Below are 17951 nucleotides of genomic sequence, written 5' to 3'. Positions count from 1 at the left end.
GCAGCAGTGAAAAGTAGGCAAGGAGGGTAGTTTGGTTTCTTTTCCTTTCTTTTCTTTTTTTTTTTTTTTTTTTTTCAGATGGAGTCTCACTCTTGTCATCCAGGCTGGAGTGTAGCGGCGCAATCTCAGCTCACTGCAACCTCTGCCTCCCGGGTTCAAGTGATTCTCCTGCCCTCAGCCTCCCAAGTAGCTGGGATTACGGGTGCCCACCACCACACCCAGCTAATTTTTGTATTTTTAGTAGAGACGAGGTTTCACCATGTTGGCCAGGCTGGTCTTGAACTCCTGACCTCAGATGATCCACCTGCCTCGGCCTCCCAAAGTGCTGGGATTACAGGCGTGAGCCACCGCGTCCGGCCAAATGGTTTCTCATAAAAACACTGAAGAGTGTCTGAGTTGTCTCAATGTATGAAAAGTATAATTATGAGCAAGGTAGACAGATGATAATATTGAGCACTCCCTAATTTTGCACCAAATATGACAGGAATATTCTAAGACGGAAAAGGGTAATTTGATATAAACGTTAATTGACATGATGTATGTACGAGGTACTATGCCAAGCACCTTAGATTTGTTATCTCACTTAATTCGCACAACAACTCTGCAGCAATATTATTGCCCTCATTTCACATGTACACAGCTGAGGTACAGTGTGCCCAGGTCATGTGTTCAAAGTCACAGTTGCTCAAATCAGGTCTCCCTGACTCTTCCCTGCAGTTCAGTGCTACTTCTTTGGCCTCTATCTACTGTCTTAGTTTCTCATACCAACCAGCTTTCTCTGCTTCTAGTATATGAAGGCTGTCTGCTTTCATGCTTTCATACTCACACTCATGCTCATCTCCCAACACAGGCCATCCAATACACTACCGGGTTAGTACTCAGCTGACAAGATTATGGGCAAAAAAAAAGCCCTCAGAATTCAGAAAAGGTGCTGAATAAAAACCCCTCAAAATCTAAACCTATACACATGCCCTAAAACTGCCCTTACAATAAAGCAGATTTTCCATTCTCAGCACTGACCAGCAATGAGCCACACAGCTGTGGAAGCCTAAGAATTTGGGCAGAATAGACTGGCAAAGAAAAAGAAGAATGTAGTCAAGCCCCAAAGAAAAAATGTTAACATCCGGAACCAATTCACCCATGCAGGCTAGGGAACTGTTACACCCAATTCTCCATAACACCCCTCAGCACCGCCCCCAACACTCCCCTACACACATACACACACACACACACACACGCATACACACTGGCTGAGGTTTGGCTTACTCTCTGCTCACCCCTACAGCCATCAAATTGGCCTGTGTCTTTAGGAAGCACCTCCTGCAGTACCTACCACCCAGTCAGAATATCACAGAGATGCCTTAAATCTCTGTGTTGTCACAGTCTAATCTGGGTAATGCACAGTTGTACCAGATGGGATCTAATGTTCCCAGGATTAATGTTGGTCATGCAACTAGTGCTCTGAACACTGCAGGGAAAATGAAATGACCAAGGCCTGGCTAGTTGCACACCTTGCAGAATCTACATTTCTAATGTGATAGATATTACGGATGAGATCCAGTAAATCATCCAAGATTGCAGTGTTCATCTCATCCTCTGCCACATTCTATATTTCAAGAGTTTGGCTCTCTATGGGTTCCTTGGGAAAGGAAATGGACCCAGAGATTCATATGCTTCTATTGCTGCAAGAGCGTATCAAATCCCATCAATCAGTTGCCTGCATAGAGTGGTGCTGGCAACAGGAGAAAGCAAAGCTTTAAAACAGAGATGGATTTTACATCTTTCTCTTTTTCGCTTCTGAAAGCCATTTTTTTTAATCACTGGGCACAACAGACAGGAATATGACAGACTGTACAACTAAACAGCCAAGAAACACATTAATGCTAAAATCCACGCACCAAAACAGTGGCAGGGGGCTGGATTTTCTTCAAATCCCTGTTGGAGACATCAGACTTCCTAAGAGAGGAAGATTACTTGGGGTGGAGAAAAAGTAACGGAAAGACAGTGAACAGGTGCGCCAGAAAAGCATGAAACCTGTTGTTAAGTTCTCTGAAACTCACTGCTGGCATCTCATCCACTTACAGCATTAGAAGAGTAATGGAGAACAGGGTGTAAGTGTTCATTGAGATGAGAGACTTCTGCAAATAACTGATACCATACCAAACAAGGCTACTCTAAATAGAGCTGTTACAAAATAAATGAATCAGAGCAGTCACTCAGAGGTTAAAGTTAAAACCTCTACCCTAACAGCGGGTGTACTTGCCGTGGGTCCTCAAGGCAGTTTCCTAATCCTAGGGCATTAAAAAGAAGCCACTGTGGAAATCAGAATCTCTTCCTTTGTAAATTCAATCCATGGCAAAGGGATTTCAGCTGTGATTACTGAGTTTGAAAAAAATCAACAGTACTTAGAAATGCACGAATTGCCCATCATTGCAACTGATATGTTTCTAAGCTGTTCCATTTTGAATCAATTACCAATAAGATTCCATCCATCCCGTTGTGAATGGAGAACGGAATGGGTAAAACAGAACAGTTAAAGTTTCCCCCCGAATTTCACTGCATGAGGAGATTTAGGATGGAGAGGTTTTAGATAAAATTCAATATGTAGTCACTACACTTCAGACACTGAGATTTTTGTGCATTGAAGTCAAAGAAACGCAGGTCATGTTGGGAAGGCTGCACATGTGCCATTCCAAAGACCGTGGCTTAGAAAACAACCCTATATCACTGCCACAAAAAGACCTCTACTAGCAGGTATGGAAAAGTCACCTTAGGAGCAGAGGAACTAATAATGACAAGCAAGGAAGGAAAAGACCTGGAAACTATAAATAACCTCTCTCTCATTCACAATTTAACAATTTCTGTTTTGGTGACAACGTGAGCAGCAAACATAAATTTCCACCTACAAAGGTTCAACATTCTCCCTAGAGCTCTTAAGCGTCATCTACAGGGCAGGCAATATAATCTAGTGGTTAAGGATATTACTCTGGAGCCACGCAGGGCTGAGTTTAAATTCTGGCTGGGTCACTTAAAGTATACTGGAACTGTGCAACTGTGGGTGAGCTATTTAATCTGTTAAGCCTCAATTTCCTCATTTGTAAAATGGGGAAAGAATTACCTTCCTCAAGGCCTACTGGGTAGATGCAATGAGAGAATGTGAATAAAACCATCCACCCAGTACCTGGTACACAGTGTGCTCTCAATCCATGAAAGCTACTGCTGGTTAGAGTTGTGGACACTGAGCAAAGACAATGCTTGGAAAATTGGAGAAGTATAGTAACATCTGTCTTGGAGATAAAACATAGGGCAGAGTCTAATTTGAACACTGAGACCTGGCTTCCAGAAGGAAAGGGCAGCTTCCTTTTCCTCTGGATGGTCAGGACCTCAGCACTTCTTCTTAAGGGCCCTGGGCTTCTTGAAGGAGGCTGAGGAAAGGATCTCTTCTCTGTTCCTCTTTCCTAGGGAAGCTACCTTCTCCCTCTGTTGCCAGGAAATAATATAAACAAAGTCTAAGGTGAAACAAAAATTTTAAAAAAGTAGTAAATGATCAAGTCCAGGCTTCTGTTTTACAGAAGGAAGAAAACTGGGCAAACCAGGGCTGCCAAATGTGGGTTGTCCAGTCCTAAACAGGGCAAAACAGAGCTGGGGTTTCTGTTGTTTCTCTAAAAAAAGACTTCCCAGATTCCTCTCCCCCGACATTCAGCTCAGTTATAGGTTTTCTTTTAATTTAGTCTCTTTCTTCTTTTATTCTTGTTGTTGTTGTTGTTGTTTTAATTCAGCCAAGCAACACCCACTAATTGTCTACTGCAGCTTGAACTAACTGGTGCAACTGGCTCATTTTTTCCCAGAGTCCTGGGGGTACATTGGAATATGGCTTTACAGACAAAGAATGAATCCTTCTATTTCCTATCAGGTAAAGTCTGGTTTTGGGGGGATTTCTGAGCTCCGGGAAGAAATATCAAAAACTAACCAAAGAGAAACATGCTTGTGTTGTTATTCCACTTCCCTGCATTCAGAAAGGCCCTCCTGTCTTCTCAGAGCAGAGCTCCTGGGGAAGTTGGTAAGGCTGAGTCTCCTCGGCCCCGCTTCTGCTCACCCCCTCTTCCTACTGTATGCCAGCCAGCTACTCCCCACCCCTTCCCCAGATGCTCACTCAGGTTGGCATTTTGCCTCAGTGGAACATTCAATAGCAAGAGCTGTCAAAATTCCTTTCGTCTTTATTAGCCACAGGTACTCAAATTCTGTACTGTTTCTAACCGTAGGCTATAAACAAAGTGAAGATTCCACTTCAAGTCCCACACATTCCATTTAAAGCAAAAGAATGGGGGAGAGGGGCAATGGCTGCTATAGATTACAATTTGCAACAATTTCTTATCCAAGCTCCTCACTAAGGTGAGTAATCGCTGTCAATTCAATTGATAGGAATAATAGGCTTTGTGCTAAATCTTTTGTTCCTGTATGTGAACTATCTCATGTAATTCTCAAGTAATCCTTTAGTGAACACATTTATTATTCCAATTTCATAGATGCAGAAACTAGGGTTGAGGGTGATTAACTAACTTGCCCAAGGTCATACAACTAGCAAGTGTTAAAACCAGGGCTCAGACACATGAAGTCTGACCCCAAGAATCTGAGCTTTTAACCACTACACTGTATAATTCATTCATTCATTGCAACAAATAGAAATAATAAGATAGAGTATTTTGTGAGTGTTTTGATATACATATAATTGTTATATACACATATATATAGCACAGGGGCTGGCACAGAGTGCATATTTAATCAATGTTGCTGTTTCTTATCGTTGTTCTTATCGTGTTATCATTATTATAGTTTTGTTATTTATTAAGTGCTTCCTGTGTGACAGCCACTTGTCCTAGGTTCCGGAGATACAAAAACAATGAGGACAAGGTCATTGGCCTACAGTAGTTTATAGGGTAGTAGTGACAGAGGACATCTAGTAAATCCACAGGTTCCATGATTGCAGAAGTCTGCACAGGGGCTGCGCAGAATGTGGACATCAGATGAGGGTGGGGATCCATCACTGGAGTTTGAACCCACCTGCAGAAGTCTGTAAGGAAATAAAGTCCTACAGATAGAAACACTAGAAACCCTCCTAGGTGTATGCTGGGCACAGTTTTGCATCTGACCCTGCCCTCAAGTTCAGCAGCTATGAATAGAGGCCTTGAATGCTAAGCTGTCTTCTGATCTATCTTGTTGACAAGCGTTTTGCCTGTTACTAAGTCATCCTTTTAGCATTCTCACATCTCTGCCAGATCAAGATCTCGGCTTAGCAGACTAGACATGGAAAATAGTTACTAGTGCTTTCCATCAGGCTCAAATAGTAATGAGGGGGCAACCGATTTTTATTAGCCCACCAATTCAACTCACCAGTGATGAAGTTGCTTTTTTCAACCCTCATTTTTCAAATCCAGAGTTTTTCCAGTTATTTCTGGGAATGGCACAGAAAATGTTCAAAGCATAAATAACTTACATTTCCTTTAAATTCATTAATGCCGTAGAACCCTTTCAACAGCGTTCACACAAGCAACAATAGGTTACATCATACACGAGGACTGGAAATCACTGATCCAGGACTTCTGAACATGTGATATTAATATAAAAACTTTTTCAAGAACTTTACCAAGGCTTTTAATTCTAGCTCTAAAAATCTCTCTCTTTTTTATTTTATTTTTATTTTTTGGCCGTGTGTTGCTATTGCTGTTAATTTCTACAACTGCAGTAAAATCCTTCGTTCCAACAAAGTAAGGATGGGTCAAGTGATGACCAAAGTAGTTTAGGAGAAAATGTTAATATTTCAAAAAACAAAACCAAAGTTAGGATCACAGAATCTTGTAGCTAAAGGGGCCTCAGATGTCATTTGAGCCTTGTCTCCCTCACTTCACAAATGAGGAACTGAGGCCTCATCAGTGGCTATAAAACAATTTTGAAACTTTTTTTCAACATTAGTATGTCTGGTTTTAAAACAAATATCCCTGGTTCCAACAACAATTTCAAAGCTAGCATTAGAATCTAGGACTCCTAACTTAAGCTCCTCCAGCCCTCTTTCTACCATAAAAATATGGATATAATACAGAACATGAGGGTCTGTGTTGAAAGCTTTGCAGGAGAGTGAAGACCTATATATCCACATAAGTAAAGTTTCTGATATATTTTACAATTCAGTATTCCTTTGCAAGTTTGTTTATACCTTTAATTTTCTAACTAAATCCTTGTTTCTAAATAGTACGTATAGCCCCTCCCACCCTTTGATGCCGAAAAAAACAAATTATTAATTAACCTTCTAAATTGAGAAAACATTTCTGAACCCAGGGAAGGCACTGCTGTGTTCACAATCACTTGTTGGCTCAAATGTTTGCCCCTCCCCACTGTGAAAATCAGTTATTTATTTTTCAGGAGCAAGAGTGGAAGCACTAAACCACCCAAGGCACCTAGCCCCTAGATTTACAATTTGGAGCCCTGTATCCTGGAGAGACTAAAGCTTTGGCGCAAGGATACATCGGGACAGAACTTCCCTCCAAAGGGAAGCCATTCCCGCCAGGTTCTTAACAGAACGCAGTTATTTCAGCTACTAGTAGTCACTTCTCACTCTCCTTTTACACTTGGTTGGTTTCTTTTTCTTTTTTTTTTTTTAATAAAAGAATTCGTTCATTGTTTTTTAATCCCCAAGAGCAGCGGGAAGGACAATCATTTGCTTTTCTTTGTCTCGGTGGGCAATGCCCGCTTTCTGGGCGTCAGCGTCCCTGCCTCTTAGGCACCCAGGGATCCTCCACGTCACGATCCCACAGGATGACTTTCCTTTTTAACAGACTAGCTACGATATATACTGACCCTAGATTTACCCATTTGGAAATAGTTAGGGATTAAAAGTTCTTCAAGCCAGCGGATTCTTGGTTTCTAATTGCTAATGTTTGAAGTCAGTTTGATTCCTCGGAAATTTGTTCTGCCTGATGAAAGCAAAAGCTCGAACTCCCCTCAGAGCGCGAGGTGTGAGACCCTTGGGTTCCATTTGCATTTCTGGTTTGTCGTTGGCCGGTTCCTGATTTGTTTTTGTTTTGTTTTGTTTTGTTTTTTGGGGGGTGTCTTTCACCAGGGCCTTCCCGGTTAGCCCACGGTCCCCACATTTCTCCAGGATGTAGTAGAGCTAAGAACAGCCGCCATCCCTCAGGGTTCCAGGTCCCGGGTTTCCAAGGCCCCGCGATAACCCCGGGCGCACGCGGCGCGGCGCGGCGAGGCGAGGCGGCGGGGCCAGAGCGGAGCCCCGGGAACGAGAACAGGAACTCGGGCTGGCATACCGAGGCCGCGCAGCCAAGCCGCGCCTGACCCGTTCGCCGTTCCGGCCTCGCGGCGCCTCCAAGGCCGGGCCGAGGGGCCGAAGGGCCGAGAGGCCGAGGGCGGGCAGACGCGGCCACGGCCCAATTCTGACTTGTGAAGGTCATCGAAACTGCTCTGTTTTCCCAGAGATGGGTGGAAGAGAAGAGATGCAATCCCAGTTCCTTCTGCGGTGAAACGGGATCTGAAATTCTTGGAGAGGGGGAAGAATTGGACATTTTCATCGTGCGTGGAGGAAAATTGGGGGAGGGGAAGTGAGTGGCAAGTAAGGGGGTTAGCTGCTTCCCAGACCCCTATCCGGAGCTTAAACTACACGTTCCCAGCTGTGGGATAGTAAAGAGAACGCAGCGGTGAGGGGATTCGGAAAATCGGTTCATCCAGTTGAGAACTAAGAGCTAAAAAAACTCCAAGGCTCCGGGCTAGGTCTGTAATAATGTCCCCTTTCCAAGGGAACTCTACTCGTCATCTGTAGTGGGTGGTTTGTGTTTTTGTTTTTTAATCCTCTAAAGTGTATGGCAACATTTTGGAAACTGTCAGCTCATTTGAGCCTTGGCAACTATATTGTAGAAAATATAAGAAGACAAATAAGAGGACGCTTTTACATGCATTTCTTATGTTCTTAAATTAATTTCCCCAAATCACGATGTTTCTCTAGTTATTTCTATAAGCCATTTTTATTATTAAGATTTCTCTTAGTTATTCCGTTTACTTTCTACATGGAAGAACATGAAACCACTTTTTAGAATAAAAAGTACTATTCTGCTCATCCAAAATTAATACAAATTACAAAATTAAATGCCAAATTTAGTTAGAAAAATTTCCACTCCTCCCTGTTCTTTTAAATAGCATCTGTACAGTCTCAATTTCTGGTATTTTGACTGGTGCTTCTTTTTTTTTTTTTTTTTTTCTCCTTCTTTTTTTGAGACGGAGTCTTGCTCTGTGGCCCAGGTTGGAGTGCAGTGGCACGATCTTGGCTCATTGCAACCTCCGCCTCCCTGGTTCAAGCAACTTTCCTGCCTCAGCCTCCCAAGTAGCTGGGATTACAGGCCCGCACCACCACACCCGGCTAATATTTGTATTTTTAGTAGAGATGGGGTTTCACCATCTTGGCCAGGCTGGTCTTGAACTCCTGACCTCGTGATCCCCCCCGCCTCGGCCTCCCAAAGTGCTGGGGTTACAGGCGTGAGCCATCTCGCCCGGCCTTGACTGGTACTTCTGACTTTGGTCACAGTCATCAGTTTATTTACAAGTTAAATGAAAATGCCCATTACCTGGAAGTTTCAAAACTGGGATGCTCTAGAATTGTCCCATGATACCTAGGGGTGACAAAACTTTTGGCCTCCCAAATTTTATACATTCCCAATTTGTTAAACTGGCCATACACACACACACACACACACACACACACAATGGCAGTTTCTTGTCCCAAATTTTATCTACATCCAATTCAGAACTGATATTTTGATGTGGATATAGTGTTCTGGTGATATTATGGTGTTCACACACGTAAGTTTGTGTATAAGCACATACATTTGTGAACATATGTTTTATACACTTATCTATAAAATATATAAAACACTAGCTAATATTAAAAGTATAAAATGAAAAGTAGTCATTTGCAAGGCCTGTTTTCACTTCTGGTATCAAAAGCTCATCACCAGTTTTGCAGTCAGCAAGATATCCTGCCTAAAAGTGAAGCCATTAATGGCACTGAAGAAATGTTGATTGGTCCTCACCAGTTTCTTGAATTCCCCTTTTCCCATTTCACAGCGGGTCCTCCCTACCAAATCACATTTTCCACCTCTGACACTTAGAGCAAGGGCCTCACTTAAATTAACTGATGATTATCCTTCCCCCAAAGAAGTGTAAACAGGACCCTAATTTATAAATTTGCTAATTGCTGTTCCCAGTGCAGACCCCTGAGTATGTCAGTCATGCACATATAAAATTCCAGACTTACTAGAAACGAGGAAAAGCAAAGCAAAAATAAACTACACAGATGAGAAAGAGTAAGGAAAAGAGATTTCACATTCCACCAGCTCCTTAGTTTTCCCTTTTGTGAAAAGTATCTCAAAAGGTCAAAACATAAAGCTCACATGGGAAAATCATTTAAGTATTTTCTCCTATTGAACAACTTTATCTTTTGAGAGTAAGAAAGCAATAACCAGCTGCACTCCCAGAATAATAATCGAATGGAGTCCTGTTTCCAGAAAGGAGAAAGGTATATAGCATGCCAATCTGCCCTTTATCCCTGTGGAATTTGTACAGTTCGGCCTTGCTTTAAAAAACAAAAAGCAAACAAACAAAAAATTATAGCCACCCTGAGAAGGAATTCACAGATTTAAGAGGTAATTGTTTTTCTCCCGGGTATGAGAAATAAAGTTCCACCAGAGTCTATAATCAGGATCTCAAAGCGATCCTCTCATCTTATAATTTTTTTGGCAATAGAACGATTGTGATGGACTGGAAATATTTCACTCAATAATAGCATTGCATGCCCTAAAAGAGGACTGGATAAACACAATGTTTAGGCCTTCTAAGCCAAAATGTATTTGTCCCTTTCTCCTTGTGGCCTAATATGAGGGTTAATGACGAGGGACTCGTTTCCATGTTTACACTCATGAAGAACATTATACAGATAAATGGGGAACACAAACCACAATACCCAGTATTTTTAGTTTTGGACCCCAGTTTAGGCATTGCATGCCATTCTTCACTCCTCACATGCTGTCTATATTAAAAGATATTTTAAACAAATTTTCTTTCATAATTAAAAGATTTTTAACCCTTTGAAGTCATTGGTATGGGAGGTATCAGAAAAAATGGCAGACGATTTGTGTCACCATCATTTCAGTCTGAACTCCTGTTTAAGAACTTTAATTCTCCCTTCCTCCCTGCATGAAGGTTGCCCCCATGAAATCTTCCTTCTGGGAATTTCACCTAAACAAATCAGGATACTCAAAGTGGCAAGCTCAGAGCCCAAATATAGTGCTCAGTAAGAAGTAACGTTGAGTTGGGAGTAGAAGATCTGAATTCAGAATTGCAGCGGCGGTAGACTGTGTGTGAAGTTGCCTAGGAAAGCCTTCGCTGCGCATGAGGTTTGTGCTTCCCCAGCGGGTCTCTGAGGTGCAGAGGTGGACGCCAGAGGCGGGTGAGGGGTCGCCCTGCACTTCGTGGCAGCAAAAGGAGAGACCCGCACACCCGCTTGTGATCCCTGGGTCTATCATTACTGGCTTCTGAAGCGCGGGAACCTAGGGTGGGAAGGGACCTTTGGAGATGCAAACCATAGCACATTTTACCTTCCTCCCCATCACAGTCCAAACTCTACATCTGGGTTTTCCCATCCTCTGAACTTCCCATTGCCCTAGTGCAGTTTGCCATGGTCATTTCTTCTGGTGGGAACAGGTTACAATTACTTCCCTTTGCCTACTGGTTTCTATTGTGCCACCGCGCCAGGGCCGGAGTTTTACATAGAATGTCTTCATAACCATCCCTGCTGCCAGGGAACCCAGCCCCGCGCACCCAAAGGGCGTCTAATTTAGTAAGATCCGATCAGTGCGCAGAAAAAGGCCCTTGGCGGTCATCCCCTCAGCGAACAATAATCCTCACTGGCCCATGACAAACTCGGGCCTTAGATCCCTCTCGCTTCCCTTCACACAAGGTCACTTACCAAAAGGGTGACCTCCGTGGAAGACCGTTTTAACCTGACAAGCGAGTGCCTTGCGTAGGTCCACCAGGCCTCACCCTTGACTCCTCGGAGCCAGGCACCTCCAGGCCAGCACTAGTGCAGGGGCGTGCACGGCAGAGACGAACCAAGGTTCCTTGTCCCTGGACTCAACCCCAGCAGACCCTCCGGCATCTCACTCTACGCGTTCGCCGAACACCCTGTCCCTGCGGTCTGAGCTCTGGCCTGTGCCCTGGCTGGCGCTTGCCCCGCGCAAACACAAACACATTCTCTCCCGCTGGCTTGAACTCATCACTTTTTATTCGTTACTTAAACGTCAGTAAAGAGTCACTTCCTCCGTGTTCACCCTGTTTCCCTATTGGGGGTTGGAGGTTGGTAGAGAGGTGATGTCAGAATTAAAATCTCCGAGTTTTATTTTGAGCAAACAAACCATAAACTGGCAGATTAATTCATGTGACCACTTGATCCAGATAACTCCAAAGAAGACAGTGCCCTGGGGCGGCCTCGCTTTCTGCACGGGCTTTTCCTGTCTCATTTCACTAGCAGTTGAGCTGAAGGGTGCGTGCGAGAATGCGAGACCTGCCACGTGTGCACGTGTACGCGGAGTGTCGATCTGCCTGCGTGTCCTTGGGTGTGCCTGTCTAGGTGCCCACCCGCGCGCGCCACCACCTCCCCAGGCCTCTGGAGCGCAGCTGCTGCGTGGCCTGGCCCGAAGTTTCTGGAGGAGGAAATCCCTCCACAGAAGGTTTAAATTATTTCGCTCCGCGGGAGACCCGGCTTCGGCAGCACTCAGCAGAAGATTTTGGCGGGAAAGGCCCAAGCCCTAGCTGAGGACTCCGGGTGGAGCCGGGGCTGAGGTCCGAGCGCAGATGGCGCCGCCGAGCGCCTGAAATATACTTGCAAGGCCGCAGCAATATACTTGCAAGGCCGCAGCCGGAGCAGCTGTTCCAGCCGATCCTAGCTCGAAAGTTCCTCTGTTGCTCTGGGAGAGGGCGGGGGCGAGCAGGCTCGAGAGCCAGGTTCCTCCGAGGCTGGTCTTGAGGCACTCCTAGTGGCTTCTCCAAAAGACTGAGAGTGCCGGCATAGGTATGACAGTGAGGGTACCTCACAGACCCTTCTCCAAAGTCTGGCGGGCCTTGGGGTTTTTCGGGGCCACCAGGCTCGGTGGAATTTTTGAAACGCTTTCGAAATACATAGTTTCCTCTGCGAAGTGAGTGCTTACAACGCGCAGGCCGGACTGATCCCCCGTTGCTGCAGGTTGGTGCCCCAGGCTGCGGGTGCTCGGGCGCCAACTAAAGCCAGCTCTGTCCAGACGCGGAAAGAAAAATGGGCTGTGAAAAAGCAAAAGGCCTCGTCTTTGAATGAAAGTTAAACATTAAAATCTGACCCTAGAGTTGTCTAAAGATCGTGGAATTTTGAAGCTCCGGCAAAGCGGACTAAAAAACGGTGTTATGAGAGATGGTGAGAATACTCTAGGCATGAACGTGTGTGTGTGTGTGTGTGTGTGTGTGTTTAATTCTTCCCCCAAAACAATTTTTTGTTTTTTTCCTATTCCCGGTTTTTTATCGGCCTAGGGCGGGAGAACCACGCAGCGGCTTCTCGGCCCTAAGGAGAAGAGAGTTAAAACAATAATGAGGCTCACCCGGGAAGAGACGCTGCCCTGGGCACAATAGGGTCGCCTGCGCTACTCCTCCATACACACATCTTTAAATGTGTCCCTGTGTGTGTTCGTTAGGGTGCTATATTACAGAAAAAGAAAGGCCTAAAAACAGCCCCAGCCCTGGTCGCGCCTTTCGCTACCGCCTGAGTCTGGAGCCCACAACTCCACCTCTTCTGCTCCCTGGACCGCCGCGTCTCCACGCCACAGCGCCCTTTTTACTAAAAGATCTTTTGTCATCCTACCAGCAAATCGTTAAGAAAGGCTTAGCCATTGCGGGGGCTCCAACTTAAGGATTCCCCCGGCCCACTAAAAGGCTAGGCCCGGCCTGTAGCCCAGCTCCGCAGAAAGCCAGAGGGTGGTGGGCTTTCAGCTTCTTCCTCCTAGACCCCTGCCCCACACATATATTTCGTTTTCTCTAATCCAAATACCCATCTTTTTCTTTTTTAAAAAATGATAACGTAATGGAAAATGACCAACCGAACTCTGTTACATAAAGTTAGTTCTGTTATATCTTCCACCCCACCCCCATCCTGCGGGAGCGAGTAAATAGAATTCATGAGCTTAGCTCCCCAGGTTCAGGCTCTGGAATGGTTTATTTTTGCCTCATTCCCTAACTTTTCTCTCTTCTGACTCCTGAATGGAGCTCAGGCTGAGAAGAACGGCAGAAAGAGCAAACTCTGATCTGAATCTCTAATTATGACCCCATATATTGCCCATTTGAACATAAGGCCCTAAACGGGCTCCGTGCGAACTGGGGCCTCCCAAGAGAAAACTTCCCCGGGACAGGACGTCTGCCACGCGCAGCTAAACAACTTCTGTTTTTTCCGCTGTGGGGAAAATAAAAGAACTTTACAAATTCTAAGGCGTCAAAACCCCTGCAAGAACTTCTAACTGTATGAAGGCCCATGTGAGATTTTGACAATAGATAAATGAGCTGAGGAAATAGGGTCTGGCCAGGGAAGGGAAACACACAGTAGCCCTGGGTCCCTTTCTGGAATGCCCACGCAGGGGTCCGCATGGACAAGCACTTGCATTCAAATACAGGAAAAGGCTTGGACGGTCGAAATAAATCTCCTTTTAATTTTCTTTTCATCGACTAATAAAAATAATTCCCCAGCACTAAACTCAAATACCGTAACGGGCCACAAAAACACGGAGAATTCATAAAACTCTATCTCTGCAGGTCACCCGCTAATCGCATTATTATTAGCCTCGGGAGCATGGAAATTGAACTGTCACTGCCTAAAGAGAAAATGTAAGCGACAGCTGTCCCTCCTCTGAGTTGGACAGCTTTGCGGCTGGGATCCCCAAGCTCCTGAGCCCCAGACCGTCTCTATCCCAGTGCAGGCCGCTGCCCCCTCCCCGGGCTTGCCAGCGTGCGAAGCGGGGTCTACTCCCCGGCTCTGGCTGTTCAGCAGGAGCACCTTCCAGCATTGTTTTAGAAGCTGGAAAGCTTCTGAAACCGCTAAACCAAGTTGCGAGCGTTGTATGTGCGCGCGCGCACAGTCAAGATTCTTCCGACAACAGCTGTTCCCCCGGGCTGTTTTTGCACAGTTGAAATCTTGGCACTTAACACAAAACGTTAAAGTTGGCTTCTCCCCTCCTAGGGTTCTGTTAAAACACAGACATGACATCCGCCCTGCTTTTTACATGTTCCGTGCACATAAAATACATGGGTTACTGTAGGATCTGAGACACAAATCAATCGTACTCACACCCTAAATACAGAGATGTGGGCCCTGAAGAGTGACCCAAGGAGTAAGGGGTCTAACATCCATTCTTGTTTCCGTAAACGCCAAAGGAGTAGAAATATAATTATGTTCCACCATCGAAAAGTTGGTGGGAGAAGGGCAAGGACGAGGTTGAAGGCTAAATGAGACCAACTGGTCATTCCCCGAGACTGAGGTATTGGATTGAAGAACGCCGCGCCAGTCCTCCCGAGTTCTCAGAAGCGAGTCCCAGATCTCGGCTCCCGCCTTTGCCCTCGGCCAGCGCCCCTCCCAATCCCAGGGACCGGCAGCCCTTCACCCACGGACACCCAGAAAGCTGCGCTCTCTACCCAAAAGAGAAAGAAATGCAAACAAACAGGACTCCTTGCTTAGGCTGGCGAAGAAAATGCAAGGATCAGTCCAGCCCGAAAAATTGGTTCCGGTGAATTTAGGAAGGCTCGGGGCATTTGCGCGAAGAAAAAGAAACCTACGTCGGGACAAGGCAGGGCGTCAACGGCAGGGCCTAGCTCCTCACCCGCGACTGGCGACTGTCCCTTCGGCGTCCCCTCTCCGCCCGCCTCCCGCGGTCGGCTGCGACGCACTCACCCGGGTGAGGCTCCAGGCCGTGTGCCGCCGCGTCCTCCGTGTCTCCGAGTGGGCCTGCGGGGCTCAGCGCCTCCATGGACAGGTCCAGCCCCTTCTCCTCCCAGTCTCGCAGTTTCCGTTTTTTATTTGAGCCGATCAAGGCTTCAACGGAGAAGGCATGTGCTCGCGAGCTCAGGGCGACTGCAGATCTTCTCCTTTCACTCATTTTAGCCGCCCACACCCCTGCCTCCGCTCGCGCCCGCTACCGAGGGAGCAGCCGGCGCCCTCAAGCTCGGAGCGCCCACCGGGCCCAGCCCGGGAGAGGCGGAGCCGCGGCGGACGAGGCTGAGGCGGCGGCTCGCGGGTCTTTGCACCCTCCCGCTGCGTCCTCCTCCGCCCTCCTCTGCCGGATCGGACCTGCGCCCCTACGCTGGCCCAGCTGCTAGGAACTAGCGCCCCGAGCGCCGCCCGCTCGCTGCATGAGCGCCCGAGTCCTGCTTCCCACCCACCCGGGCAGGCGCTCACAGGCTGTGTCCACTGAACTTCATCGTGTTTTTGTTATTATTATTATTCTCTTTCTCTCTCCTCTCTCTCTCTTCCCTCCCTCTCTTTTTCTCTCCTCCCTCTCTCTCTCTCTTCCTCTCTGCCTTCCCGTCCTCCCTATGATCCAAACTTCTGGGAAACTTTTTTTTCCGCTAAATTCCTCCCTTCCCGAGGAACAGGGGGCAGGCAGTGCGCTCCTGTCCGAGGGGTGAGGGAGAGGGAGGGGGAGGAAGAAAAAGACTGAGGGGGAAAAAAGCCAGCCCCCAACCAATAGCGAGGAGGGAACAAGAGAAACCCCGAGAGCGCGAACCAATGAGAGGAAGGGAGAGACTGAGGCCCGGGCCAAGGCGGCGCGCCAGTCGTCCCCTGGATGCTCCTGGGCCGACTTTAACCCCTGGCTTCCTGGTTTCCCCATGGGTTACTCCAAGAGGGAGGTAGGACAGTTGAAAGTCGAGGTCTGATCTGCGCCTTTACAAACTCCTGCAAATCCCAAATCCATACGTTTTTCTTCCAGATCTGCTGGTCTCATAGACGCTGCAAGCCCAGAGTCACTTTAGTTGCAGATCTGGAATTTTGGGGCTCTGACAAAATGTTAACCTGTCCAAAACGCCAGAAAACGATTCTGATAATTTCGCGTCAGCCCCAGGTGCTTTAGAATATTCTGGTTCTTCCTGGATTTCGCCACACAGGTTTTAATGTTCCTATTGAACGTTTTCTAAGCAAATCTGGGTAAGGCAAAAGGAAACAAACAAACAAACAAAAAGCCCTGTTACTAACCAGGGTCTTGTAACTGAAAATTCAAAGACCGCTTCCTCCTTCCAGCTCTACCTGGTGGAGAAGGAGACACAGGCGCCTTGAGAGCAAGGGGCGGGAGGCGGAGCGCGGGGTTTAGGGCGAGCTCCTCAGGCGTATTCCAGCTGGGTCCCCTCACGCCGCAAATAAATACTCTCTTTCCCTACGGCCCGAACGCTGGGCTGCGCTTCGCCTGTTCCGGGCTCTTGTTACAGAGAACCTATGGAGAGGTGACAGGCAAGAACAGCTAGGAACTTTAACAGAAGAGAAGGAGCTTTTTCAAAATTCCCTGCAAATCCCGTTACCTCAAGACCCTGGCTTTCCTGGCCAGCTGATCTCCCCCCTGGCCGCCCCCTGCCTTTTGCAATCTCTAAGGACTGCATTCAACATGGATTTCTAAGGAATTAAAAAATCCAACGCTCCTGGCCATTCTTAATTCCCACTCCCCTTCCCAAGCTACGCCACTGGTCGAGGACGGCAAGAGACCCCAGAGTGCAGAGAAAGCTCAAACCGGCAGCGAAGTCGGTCCTAGCCAAGCTGGAAAAACGTCTCGGATTTCGCGGACGGCGGCCTAGACACAGCCCGATCTTCCAGTCCTAGTGCCCTGGTCGAGACGGTTCTATCTTTTTGCAAAGAAGCCGGAAAGAGCTGGGTCCCGGGGGCGGGGGACAGACTGAGAGGCCAAGCAGGCCAGTCGTGACGACAGCCAGGCTCTTAGAAGTCTCCAAACCTGAAAGTTTAGGTCAGGGGGCCCACAGCCTGTTCAGATTTGTTGTTGTTTTCGCCTGGCCCGGGAGAATCAGCTCTCCCACCTTGCGGCAAGAAAAGATGACTTGTCAGGCCTCTGAAACGCCGAATTCTCTGCCGGACTGCGGAGGGGCCCAGGGAAATCTAGTCTTTATTATTACAGTTGGAAGTGCTCTGGTGCTGAAGGCAACCACAGTATTGTGAATGCACCTTGGGCCTCTTTGGACAAGAGGCTACTTTTGCCCCCTTCCTTCACCCCCGCCCCAAATTAGGATCCAACCAGGTTGTCAGGAAGCTAGCATCCCAGGCCAATGCAAAAAGAACAATGGAAAAGCCACCGGATGAGTGTGATTCAGCCAAGCCTGACCTCCCCGGAGCCTGTGTCTCAGGCTTGGAGATCTCCAGGGAGCACGAACATGAACTCTGGGGAGCTGGAAGCAGGGTACTGGTCCCCGCCTCCTGCAGCTCTGCCCAGAGGACTTGGGGAGCCCAGATGGAGAGGCGCAGGATCTCCCACTTCAGTCACCATTTGGCGTTGCTTCCAGGAGTCGTTGCTGAAAGTCAGCGCGCATTCACTGCTACCGGGCTTCAGCAGAGAAGCTGGAGACAAGGCAGCCGGGAACCCGCAATTTCCTTCCACAGCGGCTGGGGCCTCTCTCTCACCTCCCAACTCTGGTGTCGCCCGGCGTTTTCCGCCTGTGGCTGGAGCCTGCCCCTACCAAGCTTGGTGGGGTAGCAATGGGGCCGGCCTCTAGACTTTCCCAGCTCTTTTCTCCTCCCCGTAGCCGGTATCTCCCATCTCTCTCTGGCAGCCTTTTTTCTTTCACAATCTCTCACAGGCCTGGTTTGGACTGAGAGGCGGGTACACCATAGGCCT

At 47.3% G+C, this 17951-nt stretch overlaps 1 protein-coding gene across 5 annotated transcripts in view; it reads right to left on the bottom strand.

The window, feature by feature from the left end:
* TBX15 (T-box transcription factor 15) overlaps nt 1-16943 on the bottom strand; it is a 121465-nt gene extending 104522 nt beyond the window's left edge. Inside the window, exon 1 of one of the 5 annotated variants that reach the window (XM_002810358.4) lies at nt 15014-16943. In XM_002810358.4, the coding sequence (XP_002810404.4) occupies nt 15014-15218 (205 nt within the window). In that variant the 5' untranslated portion in view covers nt 15219-16943. Of the gene's footprint in view, nt 1-11023; nt 11316-14942; nt 14975-15013 lie in introns of those variants that run through there. The other 4 variants (XM_063727951.1, XM_024233545.3, XM_063727953.1 and 1 more) reach the window with 4 other exon arrangements.
* Between the last annotated feature and the right edge of the window lie 1008 nt (nt 16944-17951).

Source organism: Pongo abelii, chromosome 1 (genome assembly GCF_028885655.2).
Source record: "Pongo abelii isolate AG06213 chromosome 1, NHGRI_mPonAbe1-v2.0_pri, whole genome shotgun sequence".
Taxonomy (NCBI): Eukaryota; Metazoa; Chordata; class Mammalia; order Primates; family Hominidae; genus Pongo; species Pongo abelii.
The sequence above is the reverse complement of the archived record's forward strand: the minus strand, read 5'-3'. Positions and strand labels throughout refer to the sequence as shown.